General features: G+C 45.5%; 1 protein-coding gene across 1 annotated transcript in view; it reads left to right on the forward strand.

Annotated features, from left to right (window-relative positions):
- The window catches only part of SPTBN5 (spectrin beta, non-erythrocytic 5), a 2,284,272-nt gene that overhangs the window by 894,961 nt on the left and 1,367,631 nt on the right, over positions 1-21,680 (forward strand). Inside the window, exon 31 of the mRNA XM_086937224.1 lies at positions 867-1,012. Within this exon, the coding sequence (XP_086793350.1) occupies positions 867-1,012 (146 nt within the window). The remainder of the gene's footprint in view (positions 1-866; positions 1,013-21,680) is intronic.

Consider the following 21,680-nt stretch of genomic DNA (forward strand, 5'->3'; position numbering starts at 1 on the left):
AGTATTGAAAAATTATCAAAGATATAAGTAGTGAAGTCGAAGAGACGTTTGTCGGGGTACTTTAGTAGCATATTTCCATTAAGCCCAGGCGGGTAACTCCGCTCGGCCAGCGGAGTTTACGGAATTTTGCCTACTCCGCGTTCCGTTGCTAATGCAGAGTTTAGACAAAACTCAGACTCCATGGCGGAGCGGAGTTAGCTGACCCCTCCACACTCCCTAATTAATTATACTTTTAAAAAAAGGCACTTACCTGCTGTGGCTGCCTCCTCCTTGCCATGGCCGCTCTCCTTCCTCGTCCTCGCCGTCCTTATCCATTGGAAACCCCTACGTTGTACGTCTTGCGCAAGATGTACAACATAGGGGTTTCCAATGGACAAGGACAGCAAGAACGAGGAAGGAAAGCGGTCATGGTGAGGAGAAGGCAGCCATAGGGGTATGTGTCTTTTTTTGAAAAAAAAATACAATTAATTAGGGAGGGGGAGGGAGCAAAGCGGAGAAGAGTGGAGGGGAGTTTCACTGAGTTTTTTTTCCAACTCAGTGGAACTCCGCGTAGAGGCGCTAAGCCAGCTCCGCCCAGGCTTAATTTCCTTGTGAAAACATTTAATGAAAATATTTAGTATCAAAAATAGACTCAAAAACATCCACTGCCAATATATCTGCTATCCATCAACGTGTCTTTGTACAGGCTTTGTTCAGTTTTATATTCCCATTAATTGTAGGACTGGGTCATTTAAATATTCTAACTCTACTCCTAGAATATATGGACAGTGCTAAATGTTTAGTTTTGGTTTAAGTAAAAATATTTTTCTACATGATTGCTGCGTTAATAAAAAATATAACTTTCCTCTGTTGCTTTGGCTTTATAGCTTCTCCATGCCAAGTACGATACGTTCAAGCACCAAATGGAGGCCTCAGCCCAGAGAGTGGCATCATGCCACCAGCTTGCAGACAACTTGATGGACCTTGGGCACTCAGAGTCTAAAGAGATCCGCCAGAAACAAAAGGAACTGAGGTATCACGTGCTTCAGCATTCCCATTTAGAGATCAGGTGTTTAAATGTGCTGTATGTGTGCAATAGAAAAAAGGAAAGCAGATGAATGTATCATATGGGTACTTGACACACGGCTGTTGGCGGCGGCCAGTTGGAGACAGGTGGCTGCACTTAAAGGCGGTGCATGCCTTGGTTCTAAATTGTGAATATTACCCAACTTGTATATCATTTTACAGGTGAAATATCATGTCAAGAGTTGGCTCTATGCCAGAATATCATTGATTTCTCTCATCAAAATATTGTTCCATTGGAAGTAAATTCAAAATTATTAATGTAAATAGCGCACTATTTTTATAAATGATATAAATTGTATTTAGTACATACATTTCTTTCTAAATATTTAGTCCACAATATTCTGGTACCATACACATAACAGGCTTTAACTCTGACCAAGTTCTATAATAGGCCCTGATGAAATTTAAATTACGCCGCTGTAATTTTATGTAATGTTGGTCATTTTGCAATCTCCAGTTTCGTATCTCTTATAGGTTCACATGCTTGAATCTGTCCTGTTGTCATGGTGGGAGTCCCACACTAACAGTAAAATAGCAGTATAAAGCTAACAGGACAATCTCCCTCGAGAATCAATAGCATTTAGTAACCAGTTAGCCTCATTAAAGAACATCCAAATTCCATCCAATCACATCACAGACCCTTGAGTATCCATCCCCTGCAGGGCCACCATACCTCTTACAGCACGTCGTGTGTTAGGGAGTCTCCCTGAGCTCTGCTCTTTCACAGTGTTTCTACATTAAACTTTTCAACTTTGAGCTAGCAATTCCTTTTCCTCAACCTTCTCTTCAACTGAGATGCTGCTAGAAAGTGAGTTTACTACTTTATTTCTGTATTTACTGCAGAATGTCAGAGTATAAAAAAGGGCAGTTTAGGCCCTGCACGACTTGTGGAAAGTCCAGGCTTTTTCAGAAGACCCTCATAAAGAGTGCTTATACTGCCTTCACCCAGATCATAAACTAAAGACTGTAAGCACTGCCGGACTTTTTCATCAAAAACCCTCAAAGATCATGAGGGAAGACTTCTCATTTGGCTTCAAAAGAGCAAATCTGTGAGGGAATCTGACTCTGAGAGTGCGGAGAGGTCTTATACCTTCTCTAAGAAAAGGAAGGAAGAGAATCCTTCTTCTGTTCAGAGAGATCCAAAGAAATCAGCATCTCAGAGCAAGGAGTCTTTGGTGGAAAAAGGGTGAAAAAGGAGCAACCTGGCTCGTCTTATGCCCAAAAAAGATCTGATTCAGCTCCTCCAAAACATCTGCCCATCGACGGGCTCGTTGATGAGGCATTCTCTGTCTACGACTGTCATAACAAAGAATCCGTTGACGGTTTCGTCAACGACTCAAGGCGGCTGTCTCGTCGGTGAAGACGGAATTGGTGATGTCGAGGGCTTCGGTAAAGAGTTTGTTGTCGTCGAGTGCTTTGCCGTTGATGGTTCAGTTGTGTGCTGCATCATCGACTAGTGTCTCCGCCCCGCCGACGGTTATTTCCACTTTGTCGATGCAGTCTCTGGTGACAATCCCGTTGACGATCACATTGACGATCCTGTCAACGAAGTAAATGGACATGCCAGTCTCCAAAACAATTCCTTCATTATTACGGGACTTTTCCAAAATCCTCTGCCTTCTTCTCGCCTCCGGGATTTTCAGGAATTGGAAGATTAAAGTCCTTATGGCCCTGCTTACAGCCCCTATCAAATGAGAGTAAAGTGCCAAGAATCTGAAGAAAAAGATTAACCAGATAACCCTTTTGCATACTTGGAAGGTGATTATTCCTTTCGGACCGATGCTCAGCTATACAGCACTTGGACACCTTTCAGGAACATTACCCATACTATGAGCAGGAAGAGGGGGACAGTCAACAAGAACACTCCATTATCCTTCCAATGTCACTGGTCACAGACTTACATTTGATGCTAAGTGACTATTATAGTTCCCCTGAGACTAATGTGGCTCCACAGCCAGTTTCTCGACAGGAGGAGCCTGCCTTTACTCCAGATCAAGAAACCCCACCTGCTCTGCCAAAACAAAAGTTCTTCCCTTCCCTGCAGATTCCTACTAGAGCATCAGACAGAGGTGACCAACAAGCTGTCCCTGGTCACGGTACAAACATTAGTCCATCATTACTTTCCACATTAAATACCTGTAGTCACCACATGGCAATTATGGTGCATTGTGGGCACAGTAGTCTTATGGATCAGTATAATCCAAACCATGCAAGATGAAATACCGGATCCAAGCATTGTCACGACATAATTTGTACTCTATTAATTATGCTTTATGGTGAATACCAAAGCGCAAAGTGTGGTCCACAGACCGTTAGTGATGTGGCTGAGTTTGCTCACATCATTTTGCACGAATTGTCAATATATATATATATATATATATATATATATATATATATATATATATATATATATATATATATATATATATATATATATATATATATATATATATATATATATATATATATATATATATATATATATATATATATATATATATATATATATATATATATATATATATATATATATATATATATATATATATGCACCAAAGCCGTCTCACACTTGAAGCCGGACAGCAATCACGAACATCAAAATCTGCTGCAGTAAACCTCAGTTTATTTTCGGGTCTAATGGCAAGTAGCACTCAACGCGTTTCAGGAACACTCCCTTGTTCACGAGTGCCTGTTTTCGCGTTGCTTTCTTTTTTATACACCACATGATTACAATGTAACAAAAAATGAAGATAGACTGGCGCTGACCTTAATTAACAAAATAAACATTCTCTGTAGCTCATAGTTACATTTCTAATATATCATTGTCAATTTTATGATAACATTGTGCCTTTGCTCATTCTCGCTAACTTGTTTAATAATATTGTGTGACTAATAATATTCAGAATGCACTTTCGTAAGTCATACTTCCAATTTAAGACAACTCTGTTGCCAAAAGGTGTACTTTCAAGGTATTAAACCCATGTGGGTGATTAATAATGTCTTTTGAAATATACTTGCGCAACATACTGAAACTTACGAAAGTGCTGATTGGCTCTCGGGTGTCTGTCAACATTCCAAACAGTCCGGAGCGGCCGCCATCTTGTGTCTCGGTAGGATCGAGACACAAGAGGTGGCAAAAACAAAGGGGGAAATGACCATAAGGGGGCAGAGTAGACCCCCCCTGACCCCCTGGGGGTTTCCAATTTGTGCGGGGGGAGCGCCCAGTACGCGCACCGGGGAGCGGACCGGGGAACGTACCATGGGGAAAAAAGAATGACAGAGTTTTAAAAAAATTTAGCCTTTTTTTATAAATTGGAGGTAGTTCTAAAAAGAACTGTTTTTTTTCTTCTTTTTGTTATTTTTTTATATTTTTTAATGTTTTTTTGAACATTTTGTACTTTTTTTGGCTTTTATGAACTATTTTATATTTTTTTTGTTATTTTTATGGGGAGAAACAAAAAACAGGGAATTGAAAACGGCTCAACTGGAGCAAAAATAAATCAGGAAAAAATGATGTTTTTTGGGGGCAATTGTGGTTGTCACCAGCAAGGTTGATGAGCTTTATGCTTTGCTCACCATAGGTGATGGTTTTAACACAAAAAATACAAGTGATCTTGTATTGCCCAAACTGTGGTTGTATGTTTGGGACCATCTCCCTAGTCTCTGGTCGCGATGGAGTGGGTTGCTTTCTTTTGGAGGTGCTGGGTGAAGATTGGGGAGGGTTACTGGCCAGTTCTCTCACCTCTGCCGCAGCATAGTTGTTAGGGTGCTTGCATTGCATAAGGCGAATCATGGTGTTATTGCCAAATGAGTATTTCTTGTTAGGTTTCCCCCTTGAAAGTTGAGTGCCACAGATTAGGCAAGTAACCCTTGGCGCATTCACTTTTTTTTGGTCCTTTGACATGGAAAAAAACTCCCATATAATGTGCTGCTTTGGCCTATATGGGGTATTATCTTCTGGCAGGAATGTTCTCCTCCCCTCCTCCTCCTCCTCCTCCTCCTCCTCCTCTTCTTCATCTCCACCACTGTGGTGTTGTGGTGGTCCTCTTGGTGGTGGTGGTGGTGGTGGTGGTGGTGGCTGAGATGCTCCTGCTGCTGCTGCTTCTGAAGCAATTTTTCAGTCCAAAAAGGTACAGAGAGGTCTTTCAACAGGTCTTCTTCACTCAAAGTACAAAGTGAGAATGAGTGATGTCACTGACCATGTCATGAGTGATTTAATATGTGACGTCATCAGCAGTGCATTGCAGGCGCGCAAGTTATAGTGAGTCCAACTAACTATAACATGGGAATTTCAATGGTTTTATGTCAGTAAAATTTCCGGCTAACTATAACTGGTGTGAAACCTATGGTTTTTTCAGTGAATATATATATATATATATATATATATATATATATATATATATATATATATATATATATATATATATATATATATATATATATATGTATGTATATATATATATATATATATATATATATATATATTAACCAAAGAACCTCTACTCCCCATCAGGAAAAAGAGCACGCACTCGAGGGCTATCAGGTAAAGGCTTCTTTATTGAATCATGCCTCCTCCGACCCAGCAAAGAGAGACGCGTTTCGCCTGTCACAGCAGGCTTTCTCAATCTAATGAGCGCCATTTTAGTGGTGGCCTTTAAAGTTATTCCCAATAGAATGTTGCGGATTTCCTATGGAAAGTAGATCCTAACTATAACTACCTACTGGCAACCGCCAGTAGGTAATATATATATATATATATATATATATATATATATATATATATATATATATATATATATATGTACATATATATATGTATTTTTTATATCCACAGAAGTTATGTTACTTGTTCCTGTTTTTACCACCTCCATTTATTATTATGTACTGCTTGCTTGTCTGATTCAAGCATGTGATTCTATAAAAGATACAATACTGGAGAAAAAACAAGTTACTTACATGTACACTCTGGTTCTTCAGTATTGATATATTTTATAGATTCACATGCGGCCCTCCATCCTCCCCTTACAGGTGCACCCTTCCATACCTCTATTATTTTACAGACTACACTTGTGCTCGAAATCTGAGGTATGGTGGCCCTGCAGGGAATGGATACTCAAGGGTCTGCAATGTGATTGGCTGGAGTTTGGATGTTCTTTAATGAGGCTAACTGGTTACTCAATGCTATTGATTCTCAAGGAAGATTATACTTTTTTTATTTTATACTGCTATTTTACTGTTACTGTGGGACTCCCACCACCATCAAGCATGTGAATCTATAAAAGATATCAATACTGGAGAACCACACTGTGCAGGTAAGTAAATTGTTTTTTACTCTTATTAGGTTGTTTTCCCGAAATCGCGCTATTACATCATCTCACATAATTATGTGCCTATTATGGTAAAAATGTAGTTCATGCACGCAGGGACAGCGCAAATGACAGAACACGAGTGGCTGTTGTTCAGGGTGTTTTTGTTTCCTAACTGTTTGCACAAAATGTGTTTTAGCATCCACAAAGGACTAATAAATCCTTTTTGAGGCACACCCTGCTTGACAGGGAGAAGATTTGGCTTCAAGGAGTGGAAGAGCGAAGAAAACAGCAGGCCCAGTCATCAGGTGGTACTTCAGGGGGAGGAGGGGGGTCAGTCCTCTACCAGGGTTCTGTCTTCAGCCTCTGGGGGGGCTCCCCAGCAGAAAAAGGGCTGGAAATATGGCACCGGTCCCGCTCCACTTCAAAGACTACGACGTCGAGAGGAGATACAGCACTGACCATTTTGCCGTTGACTCTAAATGACATTGACGTTCCACGTCGAGAAGAAGATATTCAATGGCGGTGGCAAGAACGCCTCATTCGGCATTGAGAAGCCCACCACAGACAGTAACACCTCGGAGGTCGCCGCCGAGACACTTATCACACCAGTTGACGTCAAAACATCACCGTCGATTGATATTGACACATCACCGTCGATCGGCGTCGACACACCACCGTCGAGCGACTTCGAGACACCACCATCGATCGATGGCGAGACCCAATCGTCGATTACGGACGGGTCGACGTCGAAAAGTTGGCAATCAATGTCGAGATGACGTTCTCTTTCATGTCGATGTTGAAGGTCGCCGTCGACAAGTAGATCGATGTTGAGGGGGAAAGTTGGGCTTTCTGTAGAATCTGTGGCGGCTTCCTCACTCCATAAGGCATGGAAAATGAGAAGACTAATCTACTCTTCGGATTTGGAGTATTCCCTAACATACTCTCCATCTAGGATCATATCACCAACTCAGTCTCCTTCTCATTGACCAGATAATCTACCAAGACTGCCTACACCACCGCCTTCTCCACCGCCGCCTCCTCCATTGCCTCTTTCTCTGCCTACTCCATCTCCTCCACCTACACCACAAAGACCAAGGTCTAGGTCTCACACGAGGGATCATTCTCACAGCCATAGATGCTCCTCTATTTGTTACCATTGTCGACGTCATGGGGGGAAGATCTTGTTCCAGAAACACCAGGGATACTTCCTCTTCAAGTACAGGAAGATATTCTCCTACGTTATCTGATTCTCCTCCTCCATGAATGTCACCAATTGACGACATTTCTACTTTTCAAGAAGTTTTGGTGCGGGGGCCTCCAAATTGAACATTCCAATGTCCATTCCAACGTCATAAACTTCTGATGGATACATCTGCCAGTGGATTCCTCACCTTGTGAATATCCCCTTGCATCAGCAACATTCGGAAATTCTTTTTGTAGCTTCGCGCCGACGTATACGATGTCACAGAGGTACGGCATCGCTGGCGTGATGACATCAGTTACCTTTTTTCCACGTCGTCGACGCTAACGGTTTTCGAGGGATCCTCTGTAGCTGTTGGTAACTTTGTTACTGTTTGTTCTTTCCGGTGTCTTCTTGCTTCTTGTATCCTGTTGAGATGTCTACGAAGAAGACTGGATTCAAGCCGTGCGGAGAATGCGGCAAGATGATGTCGATTATGGATCTGCATGAGTGCTGTGTTTGGTGTTTGAGTTCGGACCATGACGTCGAAGAATGTTCTTCTTGTAGGAAGATGAATCCCAAGGCACTTCGTGAGAGGGAGGCAAAGCTCCTTGCTGCCAAGTTGAAGAACAAGAAGGACAAGAAGAGGTCGAGGTCACGGACTCGTCGGTCGAGGTCTTGATTGAGGTTGCACTCGAGGTCGTCTTCGGCTCATGCTTCAAGGTCAAAAAAGAAGCACAAGAAGAGAAGTCATGAGTCTCGTCATCACTCTGGGAAGGACTCGAGCTCGAGACCGAAGTCGCAGGTGAAGTTGCTTCGCAAGGATGTGGTGACTCCGACTCCAGAGGTTCAAGTCTCCGAGGGTGCGGCTTCGCCAGCGGATTCGGCCGTTCATTCACTGAAGCCGTTATCGAATCCGTCTCCGGCTCTATCTCATTCACCTGTCCAGGAGGGTGAAAAAGAAGAAGATGGAGGAGAAGAAGAGGCTCCGTTGCCTGCGGGTTCGTCGACCCCGGTGCACCAGCCTGAGGTAGAGGTCGAAGTCGAGAAGACTCTGCTCCCTCGAGAGCAGCCTGTGGGCTCTTATCCAGCTTTTTGGGCTCCAGGTCAGGACTCTACTCAGTTCCTGAATGCTATATATGAAGTATATTCCAGGGCTATGTACCCCTCTGGTGCACCGGTTGGTCCCACGGGTCCATTGGCATACAATCTGGGTTTTCCTCAGACTTATGCCCCTGCGCCTTTCATGCCATTCATGCCGGCTCTGATGCTGCCTTGGCATTTCTCGGTGCCGCCGAATCCTTCGATGCCGAAGCCTTCGACGCCAAGACCATTGATGCCGACGCCCTCGATGCCGATGCCGAATCCGATCCGACCTCGTGTTCAGCGGTCTGGTCCTCCGGCTTCGAGTTCCATGCCTGCTCCGGCTCCGACTGAGTCGATTCCGGATCCGTCGACGTCTTTCCTGAAGGAGAGGTCGAGGCGTGAGGCCCAGAGGCTTCTGGAAGAGCGGAAGTACCGTGATGCAGATATAGAAGAGGGTGAGCTGCAGGATTCGGAGGATGCTTTTGATGATCTAGGAGAGGCTAGTGTTCTTGAGCTGTCTCCTGATTGGGAATTGGCCTCTGTTTCTGACGCCCCATCTAAGGATGTGACACCTTATCATGTAGTTATAAGGAAGGCTGCAGATTTGTTGAATATAACACTGCCTACTGCAGAGTATTAGTCCAACTTACTAACAGAGGTCCTTTATTCACCTTCCTCTGTTGTCGAGCCTATGCTCCCTTTCAATGTTGCTTTGGCGGAGCCTATATCTGAGGTTTGGAAGAGACCACTTACAGCTCCTGCTGTTTTGAGGGCGGTTGCGAAGAGGTACAGGGTGGCGCCTGGTGACCCGGACTTTTTTATCTACGCACCCCTTACCAGAGAGATTGGTGGTGCAGGCTGCCTGCTCGAAAAAATCTGTGGGCGCTTTTCCACAGGTTCCTGGGGATAAGGCATCGAAGAAGCAGGACCAGGCTGCAAAAAAAGTCTTTTCCTCAACATGTATGGGGCTCATCAACAAATGCTACTTGTCTTATGGGGCGCTATATCCATGCATTGATGGATTCAGTCAAACAGCTGGTTCCAAAGCTTCCTGAGGAGGATAGGAAGGACTTTCAAGAGGTGACACTCAGGCTGCCGCTAGGCAGGTCATTCAGAGTGGGCTGGACACTGTTGACTTGGTGGCTAGAGTGATGGGATCTTCAGTGGCCACGAGAAGAGCTGCATGGCTGAAGTCCTCCGAATTATCTGCAGATGTCCAGGCTGCCTTGATGGATTTGCCCTTTGATGGGTCAGGTTTATTTGGAAAAAAGGCTGACACTGCTCTAGAAAGGTTTAAGGACAGCAGAGCGACGGCAAGATCTTTGGGCCTACAGTCCAGGGGCACTGTGGGAAAAAGATTCAGAGGTTTTGGCAGGTCTTCCTTTCGGACCTACAAACAATCGCAACAGCAGCCGCAGCAGCAGCAAAATTCACTCTACAAGTCATACAGGGGTAGGCAAAGAGCTCGTCCTCGAGGTCGTCAAGCTTCCTCCTCCTCTTCCTCTCCCTCTACCCACCCCCCTCCCACAGCAGCTAAGCAGCCCTAGATCCGCCATTCCGGATCATGCGGGTCCTGTAGGGGGTCGGCTTACCTACTTTCTACGGGATTGGGAATCGGTTATGTCCGATCTTTGGGTTCTCAATCTCGTGGAGAATGGGTATGCTCTTCCCTTTCGGGAATTTCCCCCAAATTACCCTCCTTGCCAAGGTTTTTGCTCGGAAGACCACCTATTGCTTCTGCAGGAGGAAGTCCTGGCACTGTTGAGAAAAGGTGCGATAGAGATGGTTCCAGAGCAGGAAAGGGGTCAGGGATAGTACTCCCGGTATTTCCTGATCCCCAAGAAGGATGGCACACTTCGTCCAATCCTGGATCTCAGGATCTTGAACCTTTTCCTGAAGCAGGAGAAGTTCAAGATGCTCACTCTTGTGCAGGTTCTTCAAGCGCTGCAGGAAGAAGACTGGATGGTGTCGATCGACTTGCAGGATGCATATTTTCACATCCCTATCCTGAAGTCGCACAGGAAGTATCTCCGTTTTACGGTGGGATCACAGCATTACCAGTTTGTGGTCCTTCCGTTTGGTCTTACAACTGCTCCTCGAGTCTTCACCAAGGTGATGGCTGTGGTGGCAGCACATCTCAGAAGATCAGGGATTCCAGTATTCCCTTATCTGGACGATTGGCTGATCAAGGCGGAGTCTCCAGAGAAAGTGCTCCATCATCTGCAAAACACAACTCAGTTGTTGTACTGGTTGGGTTTTTCGATAAATGTACCCAAATCTCACCTGGTGCCCTCCCAGCGCAACCTGTTCATTAGTGCAGTACTGGAAACGACTGTATGTCGGGCATTCCCTCCTCCTCAACGCGACATACAGGAAATGATTCCTTTTTTTCACAATGGAGCGGTCGTTCCAGTCTTGAAGGTCCTTCGTCTTCTCGGTCTGATGGCTTCCTGCATTCTGCTGGTCATCAGATTTGTCTGATGGCAAATCATCTGGCCGGAGTTCTAAAAGTGCGTGCAGACAGTCTCAGTAGGTAGTTCTCAGCCGACCATGAGTGGAGCTTCATCCAGAGGTAGTTCGTCACGTCTTTCGGATGTGGGGAACTCCTCGGGTGGACCTGTTCGCTACTTACGAGAATGCTCACTGCCCGTCATTCTGCAGTCTCCAGTTTCCGATGCAGGGAGCCTTGGGGGACGCGTTTCAGTTGAGTTGGGATTCATCACAACTCCTTTACGCGTTTCCTCCCATACCCTTGATTCCTCGGGTTCTGAGGAAGATTCGCCAATGCCGGGCCCAAGTCATTTTGATCTTCCTGGATTGGCCAAGAAGGGTGTGGTACACAGAACTTCTCCACCTCTCCTCGTGCCCGCCGCTCCTTCTCCCTCTCAGGGCAGATCTCCTCTCTCAGACGAAGGGGCAGGTTCTACACCCCCACCTCCAGACCTTACACCTTCATGCCTGGAGATTGAACGGGGCAACCTGAGTTCCTTTTCTCTCCCACATGATGTGGTGGATGTTATTTTATCGGCCAGGCGTGACTCCACTAAGTCAATCTATTCATACAGATGGTCTAAATTTGTGTCTTGGTGTCGGGAGAAGTCCATTGACCCTTTGAGAGCTCGTTTATCTGACATACTTCAATTTGCTCTTTTCCTGGTTCGCCAAGGGTTTGCTGTGGCTACAATTAAGGGTTATCGTTTGGCTTTGTCAGCTTTTCTCAGCCTGCCGGATCAGCCGTCTTTGTTTAAATCTCCTGAGGTTCTAAGGTTTTTAAAGGGCCTTACAAATAAATTTCCTCCTACTCCCTTTATTGTGCCTCAATGGGACTTGAATCTTGTGCTTACATTTCTGATGGGTTCTCCTTTCGAACCTTTGCACAAGTGTCCCATGAGACTTTTATCCTTTAAGACGGTCTTCCTGGTTGCAATTACCTCGGCAAGGAGGGTAAGTGAGCTTCAAGCTCTTAGTTCAAAGCCCGCATTCTTGACCATTCATGCTGAACGAATGGTTCTTAGGACCAGGGCTGCTTTTCTGCCTAAGGTCGTAATTCCTTTCCATCTTGGACAGTCCATTACCCTACCTACCTTTTATCTGCCCCCTCACCCTTCCAAGGAGGAGAAGCGACTTCACTGTCTGGACCCCAAGAGGGCGGTGAGCTTTTATCTTAATAGATCAAAGGACTATCAAGTGGATGACCAGCTCTTCGTTGGATTTGCTGGCTGCAGAAAAGGAAGAGCTGTGCACAAGCGCACTCTCTCAAGATGGATTATACTATGCATCAAGATCTGCTACGCCCTGGCTGGTAAGGAACCTCCAGAGGGTATAAGAGCTCACTCTACTAGAGCAAAGTCTTCTACATCTGCTTTGTCTAGGGGTGTACCTGTAGAGGATATTTGTAGAGCAGCAACTTGGGCTTCCCTCCACACTTTCGCGAAGCATTACTGCTTGGATACCAAAGTGAGGAGGGATGGTCACTTTGCGCGTTCTGTCCTCCAGGATTTTCTGGTATGAAAGAGTGGCCACCCTCCTCCGGGAGTGGGGACTGCTGTGGGACTCTATTCACAGGGGGAGGAATCCACTGGCAGATGTATCCATCAGAAGAACAAGTTACTTACCTTCGGAAACGATTTTTCTGGTGGATACAGTATCTGCCTGTGGATTCCTCACTGACCCACCCACCTCCCCGTTGTCCACTCTTCTATACCTGAGTGACTGTAATGTTTATATTTTTCTTGTCAAAGGAAAGGTTTTGTTTCGATTGCTTTTCTGCATTTGTTTCGCACTATGCGTGTTATCTTGACATTTGTGTACTGTGTATGTATCTACTGTTGTTAGTCTGTCCGTGTGCCTCGAAGGCACGGAAAAAGGGCGGAACGGATGTCATCACGCCGGCGTGGGCCTATTATGGAGTCGGTGACGTCATTGGAGTCGCGCGCGATGCCGTGCCTCTGTGACGTCGTCCACGTCGGCGCGAAGCCTCAAAAAGAATTGCCGAATGTTGCTGATGCAAGGGGATATTCACAAGGTGAGGAATCCACAGGCAGATACTGTATCCACCTGAAAAATCGTTACAGAAGGTAAGTAACTTGTTCTTCTGTGATATTCTGAACTCTTCAGCAGAGACAAGCATCTCGTTCCTTGCTTCCTCTGCTGCCAGGCCTCTTAGAACCAACAATGGAACTTTTTCTAACACCCTCTTTTATTGGGCCAGCTCCATCCAGGCTGCAGAAGAAGTATTGTCCTCCAGGGCAGGACCCCACATTCCTATGGATGGACCCAGCTCAGGATTCTGTCATTGTGGTGGCAGTTAAGAAGCAACATACTACGGCTCCAACATCTACAGTTCCACCTGATAAAGAGAGCTGTCAGATAGATTCACTGGGAAGGAAGGTGTGCAACACAGCAGCAACTTCAACGAAAGCTTCTAGTGCCACAGCACTGCTAGGCAGATATGAGCGGGCATTGTGGTAGTCTCTCCAACAGTTTGCGGATCACCTCCCTAGGGATAAAAGAGAGGACTTTAACAAAGTTTTAATGGAAGGTGGTATGGTATCTTATCAAGTATTCAGTGCAGCAGCGGACACATCCCTTCTGGTTGCATATGGATAGTGCCATGGCGTGGCACTTAGATGACATTCATGGCTTCGCTTGACATCACTTAAGCCTGAAGCAAAGCAGCGCATCTTAAATCCCCCTATTGCAGGTACACCCCTTTTTGGCTCTCATGCAGATGAGGAGATGGCCCGAATGAAGGCCGAGATGGAAACACTAAAAGCTGTTTGCATCGAAAGACCCAAAGAGCAATGTAAATCATTCTGCCCTTTCTTACACCAATATTCAACACAGAGGGTTCAAAGCCCTCGGTGGTTTCAGGACTGACAATCAAGCACACAACAATTTTACCAACAATCCTACCAGCCTTCTCAAAAGTGTCAACCGAGAGGAAAGTTAGGACAGCAACTTTCTCAAGGAGGCAAAATTTGCAGTGTGGAGCAACTACTGCCAATCCTGTGTACTTCCAATCAGCCTGAAGTCAGCACCCAGGACCTTCTCCAAGTGCATGGCGGTGATAGCTGCCCATCTGAGGAAACACAAACTGTTTGTCTACCCTTACCTGGAGGATTGGCTAATCAAGGTATCCACATATCAGGAGGCTCAACTACACTTCAATTGGACCTCTGACCTTCTCCTTAGATTGTGTCTTCACGTCAACCAAACAAAGTCTACTTAGGCACCTGTACAGTGCCTACAATATCTGGGAGCATCCATCGATACTCGCATGGCAAACGTGTGTCCTTCGGAGGAGAGATGCCTATCGATCCTTCGGAAGGCCCAGGCTCTCATGACAATGTCTCACCCGACTCTGAGGAAGGTTTCCTTTTTTCTGGGCTTGATGGCATCTTATATATTCCTCACACCAAATCCACGACTCCACATGAGACCCCTGCAAGAATGTCTGGAAGACCAAAGGGACAAGCAAACAGGATCTTGGGAAGATCGGATTCAACTGTCTCCATATGCCCTCCAGACCATCAAATGGCGGTGTTCGCCCACCAATCTCCTACGAGGGATTCCATTTCACAAGGAGATACCTGTTCAAACCATAGTCACGGATGCCGCTCTCCTGGGATGGGGAGCCCATGCAAATCATCTTCAAATTCAGGGTAAATGGTCATACAAGGAATCCACCTACCACATCAATCTGCTAGAGCCACGAGCAGTTCATATGGCTCTGATAGCCTTTCAGCCATCATTCCGTGCCAGCTCCCTGCTTGTCCAGATGGACAATACAACAGCAATGTTCTACCTCAACAAGCAGGGAGGCTCGAGATCCAGACCATTATCTTGGGATTCCCAGACGGTCTGGAAGTGGCTTTGAGCCAGAAACCTGACCATAACAGCAATTCACCTCCCAGGTGTCCAGGTGTTCAAAATGCTCAGGCCGACTCTATAAGCAGGCTCCTTCAGGAAAATCACGAGTGGGTCTTAAACGACAACATGGTCAAAGATATATTAAAAAAATGGGGTACTCCGAATGACGATTTGTTTGCCACTGTAGAAAACAGCAGATGCCAAAGCCCTGAGGAATGCCCTATGGATCAACTGGTCAGGCAGATTTCTCTACACTTTTCCTCCTGTTCCCCTGATCCCGGCAGTCCTCATCAAGCTCTCACAGTCACAGGCCAAGAAGATACTCATATCCCCGGAGTGGCCACACCAGTGGTGGTTCACAGACCTTCTTCACCGGTCTATCCATCCACATCTCAGGCTTCCATGCAAATCAGACCTACTAACGAAATTCGGAGGACAGTTGGTGCACTTCAACCTCTTTTCTTTGAATTTGGCAGCATGGCACCTGAGCTAGTGGAGTATGGGCACCTGAACTTACCTCAGAACGGCAAGGACATTCTTAAGGAAGCTAAAGCGGCCAACCACACGCTCCGCTTATTCTGATAAATGGAAGAGATTTTGTATTTGGTGCTTATGTGGAATGTGTATCCTACCTCTTGCAAGGAATATGTCATCCTTCCATATTTGTTTCATCTAGCACAATCTGGCCTTCAATTTTCTTCCATTAAGGTTCACTTGGCAGCCCTAACTGCCTACAGGAAATGTCCTTCACAAACTTCCTTTTTCAGAATTCCTGTCATTAAATATTTCTTGGAGGGTTTGAAGAAGGTTTTTCCTCCCACTAAAAGTCCTTCTCCTCCATGGGAGCTTAATGTGGTTCTTTCTCTGCTAATGAAAGAGCCCTTTGAACCCATTCATAATACTACTCTTCAGCATTGTCATGGAAGCATTGTCCTTGTCGCTTTCACTACCGCCCACAGGGTCAGCGAAATCCAGAAACTTTGCTGTAAAGAACCGTACACAGTTTTCCATGCATTTACATTAGTTATGAGGACTCATCCAAAATTCCTCCCTAAAATAGTTTTGGATTTCCATGTGAACCAGGCTATTTCCTTGCCTACTTTTTTCCAGCATCCATCTTCTCCAGCAGAGAGATCTCTTCATTCCCTGGATGATAGAAGGGGTTTGAAATTCTATTTGGAAAAAAATAAGGATCTAAGGAAATCGGATCAGTTATTTATAAACTATGGCTCTCTCCCTACAGGGATAGCGACTTTCAAACAATCCCTTTCCAGATGGATTGTTTAATTTATTTTACTATGTTACCAAAAAGCTAACACATCCCTTGCCAGTAAGCCTAAAGCTCACTCTACCAGAGGAAAGGCAGCTAGTTCCGCCTTGCTTCATAATACACCTATTTCTGATATTTGTAAGGCTGCTACCTGGAAGTCACTCCATACATTCACAAAACACTACTGCCTGTACTTTGATGCCAAGGCAGATGCTCAAGTTGGGCAGGCTTCCCTTCGGAACCTATTTGCTTAAACCTGCATATCAATTTCTTTGTCTCTTCCACCACAGTTTTTTATAGGAATGGGCTTGCTTATGACAATACATAGAAATCCCCTACAAGAGAAGGAACAGTTTCTTACTTGTACCTCCAGTTCTCTTGTAGGGGTATTTCCATGATAAGTCATAAGCAACCCTCCCTCTTCCCCGGTGGAATAGACAGACACATCCATAACATAGAATAGGCATTCAGTTCTCATTTCCTTCAAAAAGAACTGAGGTAACTGCCATGGGCTGTGCATCATGGGATAGTGATGGTCTCTGGAGTTCTTAAATGCACAGCTTCTATTTTAATTCATATAATGGCAGCCTATGGGGCTATTCTGTCCTATCCTTTCATCTCTATCATGAAAAAAGGAGTTTTGTGAAGGGGGGGTTTCTATGTGTTGAACATCATAAAAATGGCAAAAAATATAGTATACTGGCTTTATTTTTTCACTTCAAGATGAAGTTGCGGCCAGTGTAGCCTGGTTTCTAGGATGCATTATTGTCTTTTCTATCTCTTAAGTGTCGTCGCAGGCCTTCCTGAAGCAAGGTGAAAAATACCCAGTTAAAAATGCTATATCTAAAGAAGTGATTCGGGGCCCCGGCATGTGGGCGGGACTATTCAAGTGCTTATGACTGATCATGGAAATACCCCTACAAGAGAAGTGCAATTGTACCCACTATGCAGGATCCTTCCCCTCCACATGTGAAATCTCCTTCAGGTGACATTGCATGCTTTCATGTACTAGTTGAGGGATTGCTTATATCTCACAGCAACTGTCACAAAGACAGATTGCTTCCTCTATAATTTTGAAGAGATGAGAAGAAGAACAGTGAAGTCAATACCAATTACCACATCTGGAAGGGGGCAATAAATATCATGCAAGAGCCAGAATCAATGCTGCCTATATTGCAGGGCTTGATAAGAAATACAGAGCCTCTGACAACACTCTTGTGTGTCTTACGTGCTAAGGCCGACTCCGTAGTCATGCAAGAAATCCAGAGGAAACTCTTCAATTCAAGGTACTTAAGAATTACCCTCCTAGATTGTGAATAAATGAAAATGGACAATTAGGTCAAGGAAGTGTCTACTCTGGCTGCTACATCCATTAAAGTTTCACGTATGTTGACCATCACTGGCCAATAAGCTAGTCAAATATGAACAGCCATTACCCTGTCTAATATTAGATAGTAAATTACAGAATTATATTTTTGGTATGCCTTTTAATGGGGAAGTATTATTCAGACTTTATGTAGGCTAAGTGTTGCAGTACAATAAAATTGAAGCGTATACTGTTAGAGCCAGCATCGATGCTGGCTATATTGCAGGACATGATAAGAAATACAGAGCCTCTGTCAACACTCTGATTTGTCTAACGTGCTAAGGCCGACTCCGAAGTCATGAAAGAAATCCAAAATACCCAAGAATTACCCTACTAGATTTTGAACAAATTAAGTTGGACAATTAGGTCAAGGAAGTGTCTACTCTGGCTGTATCATCCAATAAAGTTTAACGTATGTTGACCATCACTGGCCATTATGCTAGTCGTAAGTAATTCTTTATTTTGTAGGTTAATAAAAACCGTTACAAAAAGTGCATTAAAAACAATCTCATAAGAAATTTAAAAGGCCTTAAAAGCAGAAATTCATAATTGATCGAATAGCAAAGATAAAAAACAGTAAAACCCCGGCGGGGAAAATTGTTCGAGGCACTTGGTCCTGTCCTGAGTTTCCATTGAGCCAAGCGCCTGCGTTATTTGTTTCCGTTCCGCTAGTTTCAGGAATTTCACTAGCTTCCCGTTTATTGGCGGGAAACAAGGTTCAAAACAGGCGAGGACAGCTTGTCTGCGTGAGCGGACTCCTAGTTCGTTGAAAGCTGTTTTCAACAGAGCTACTCTTTTATAGTTCAGCCTCAGGCAAGTGCACAGTAAATGTTCCAAGTCTTCGATTCCTGTTCCGCAGAGCCGGCATTTAGTCCCATAGTTGTGCCTCAACCATGGTGGTAGGTAAGGAATGGCGGGTAGAATCCCTAGCCTGTGTTTGAAAAAGGCCTCTTTTGTTTTCCAGCCATACCCCAGACCAAAATATGCTTGGAGCCCCAGTGTTTTGTATGTGCACAAGGTCATCCAGGCATGGCGCCTATAGGAGAGCAAAGCTTTGTCCTCCACATGCGAGTGTCTCTTTAAACTCTTGTTAACTATGCGCTTGAATTGCGCATGTGATAGAGGAGACTCCCATCGGTCTTTCAGTCCTGTAATGGACAGGGACTCCTCTAGGTATTTTTTCGCCCGCATCCGCGATGAGGTAATCATGTCTTGCCAGAGCTGTCGGTTCAAGGTGTTTTCAGGAGAATTCTTTAATTTGTGCCAGCACTTGATGTATGATTCAGAAAAGGGGGTGGTGATGAACGGAGTGTCTGAATTAAGCAGACCACTCTTACCCAGTCCAAAGATCAGGGCTTGATCCATCACCGTTATTTATCTCACTGCCCCATCCCAGCTCAGAACCTGGCTATATGCAAATCAGTCTGTCCCTGGCCCAGTGCATCATGGGAACAGGGCAGACTAAACTACCAAGCCAATTCTTCACCAGAAAGGAGACAAGCTACCGGGGACCGGTTTCTGGCATTTCAGCCGTCTTCGGCCCGGCTTGCTTGAATCCTGATGGAGCAGTGAGAAAGGGACTCATGTCTGAGTATACCCTGCCACACCTATAGTGGCCAAAAACGATTCAGAAAAAGGGGTGGTGATGAACAGAGTGTCTGAATTAAGCAGACCACTCTTACCCAGTCCAAAGATCAGGGCTTGATCCAGCACCGTTATTTATCTCACTGCCCCATCCCAGCTCAGAACCTGGCTATATGCAAATCAGTCTGTCCCTGGCCCAGTGCATCATGGGAACAGGGCAGACTAAACAACCAAGCCAATTCTTCACCAGAAAGGAGACAAGCTACCGGGGACCGGTTTCTGGCATTTCAGCCGTCTTCGGCCCGGCTTGCTTGAATCCTGATGGAGCAGTGAGAAAGGGACTCATGTCTGAGTATACCCTGTCACACCTATAGTGGCCAAAAACGATTCAGAAAAGGGGGTGGTGATGAACAGAGTGTCTGAATTAAGCAGACCACTCTTACCCAGTCCAAAGATCAGGGCTTGATCCATCACCGTTATTTATCTCACTGCCCCATCCGAGCTCAGAACCTGGCTATATGCAAATCAGTCTGTCCCTGGCCCAGTGCATCATGGGAACAGGGCAGACTAAACTACCAAGCCAATTCTTCACCAGAAAGGAGACAAGCTACCGGGGACCGGTTTCTGGCATTTCAGCCGTCTTCGGCCCGGCTTGCTTGAATCCTGATGGAGCAGTGAGAAAGGGACTCATGTCTGAGTATACCCTGCCACACCTATAGTGGCCAAAAACGATTCAGAAAAGGGGGTGGTGATGAACAGAGTGTCTGAATTAAGCAGACCACTCTTACCCAGTCCAAAGATCAGGGCTTGATCCATCACCGTTATTTATCTCACTGCCCCATCCCAGCTCAGAACCTGGCTATATGCAAATCAGTCTGTCCCTGGCCCAGTGCATCATGGGAACAGGGCAGACTAAACTACCAAGCCAATTCTTCACCAGAAAGGAGACAAGCTACCGGGGACCGGTTTCTGGCATTTCAGCCGTCTTCGGCCCGGCTTGCTTGAATCCTGATGGAGCAGTGACAAAGGGACTCATGTCTGAGTATACCCTGTCACACCTATAGTGGCCAAAAACGATTCAGAAAAGGGGGTGGTGATGAACAGAGTGTCTGAATTAAGCAGACCACTCTTTTTTTTAATTAAATTTATACTTTATTACACCTTCAAGTCACATACACAGCCAGCATCGCCTACAACCCGGAGAACGGCGGCATCAAAAAAAATTTTTTCCTTCCAATCCCTGGGTAAAGGTAAGTTACACAGCCGTAAAGACCAACAGCCCGAGGGCCTGGCGGCGAAACTGCAGGTGTGGAACAAGTGTGCAGAGGTAATAGTTCATAGGAGCTACATTTGGATGATCACAACATATAAGCAGGATGCACACCCCACAACGCCAACAAAATCAGACCCAGGTGTAGCTAGGCGTGCCAGATTGGCAGGATCGAAATAGCCACCCGGGAAGTACTGCGTATATACCCAGAGTCGAGGGCATCACCAACGGGGACCCAGGGAAAGGTGTATAAAGGGGAGGAGACCCCCCAGACAATAACAAACCCACCCACCCCGAAAGAAGAACAAGCCAAACTACCTAAATCCGTGTCCACCACCCACCTCCCACTCTGCACCATAACCCTGGACCCCTCAGCCGGGCTAAGGGAGGGAAGCAAATGCCCACTAGGGCGGGATAACGCTCTGGGAAGGGGACAGCGGTCGCTACAAGTCAGAACAGCCGTCACAAGCAACCCCAACACAAAACACCACAAAAAGCAGGCACGACTCACCACACTGTCACAACATGAAGGCCTTCAACTGACACACTCCTCATCCATAGCTGACGCAGCCCCCTCCTCCTGTAGCACATCCAGTTCCACACTCTCTGGATCCGACTCACCATCCTCTTTCGAACTTTGAAACGCCCTAAACAAACCCCAAAAGTTTTTGGGTCTACTCATCGGGGGTAGGAGTTCACTATACACCTCCGATTGCGTGCAACAGTAAAGCAAGTCTGTTTCCCATCGTTTTTTAGTAGGGACCGGCCCCCGCATCCAGCACAGAGCTATCAGTCGCTTTGCTGTCAGTAATGCCATGTCCGCAAGTCTCCGCATAGCCACAGGAAGAGGTTTTGAAAAACCGAGTAAGGCGAGCGCCGGATTAGGCAAGATCACCTCACCAAGGATAGCGCTGAGGTCCGCAAAGACCTCTACCCAGTACTTATGTATGGCAGGACAAGTCCAGGCCATATGGAGAAAGTCTGCTGTGTGAAAGTGGCATCGCTCACACTCCCATAGGCCGTACCTGTGCAACCTCTCGGGCGTGTAGTAGACACGCTGTAGGAATTTAAAAAGCAGACCACTCTTACCCAGTCCAAAGATCAGGGCTTGATCCATCACCGTTATTTATCTCACTGCCCCATCCCAGCTCAGAACCTGGCTATATGCAAATCAGTCT

The sequence above is a fragment of the Lissotriton vulgaris genome, chromosome 9, assembly GCF_964263255.1.
Source record: "Lissotriton vulgaris chromosome 9, aLisVul1.2, whole genome shotgun sequence".
Lineage (NCBI taxonomy): Eukaryota > Metazoa > Chordata > Amphibia > Caudata > Salamandridae > Lissotriton > Lissotriton vulgaris.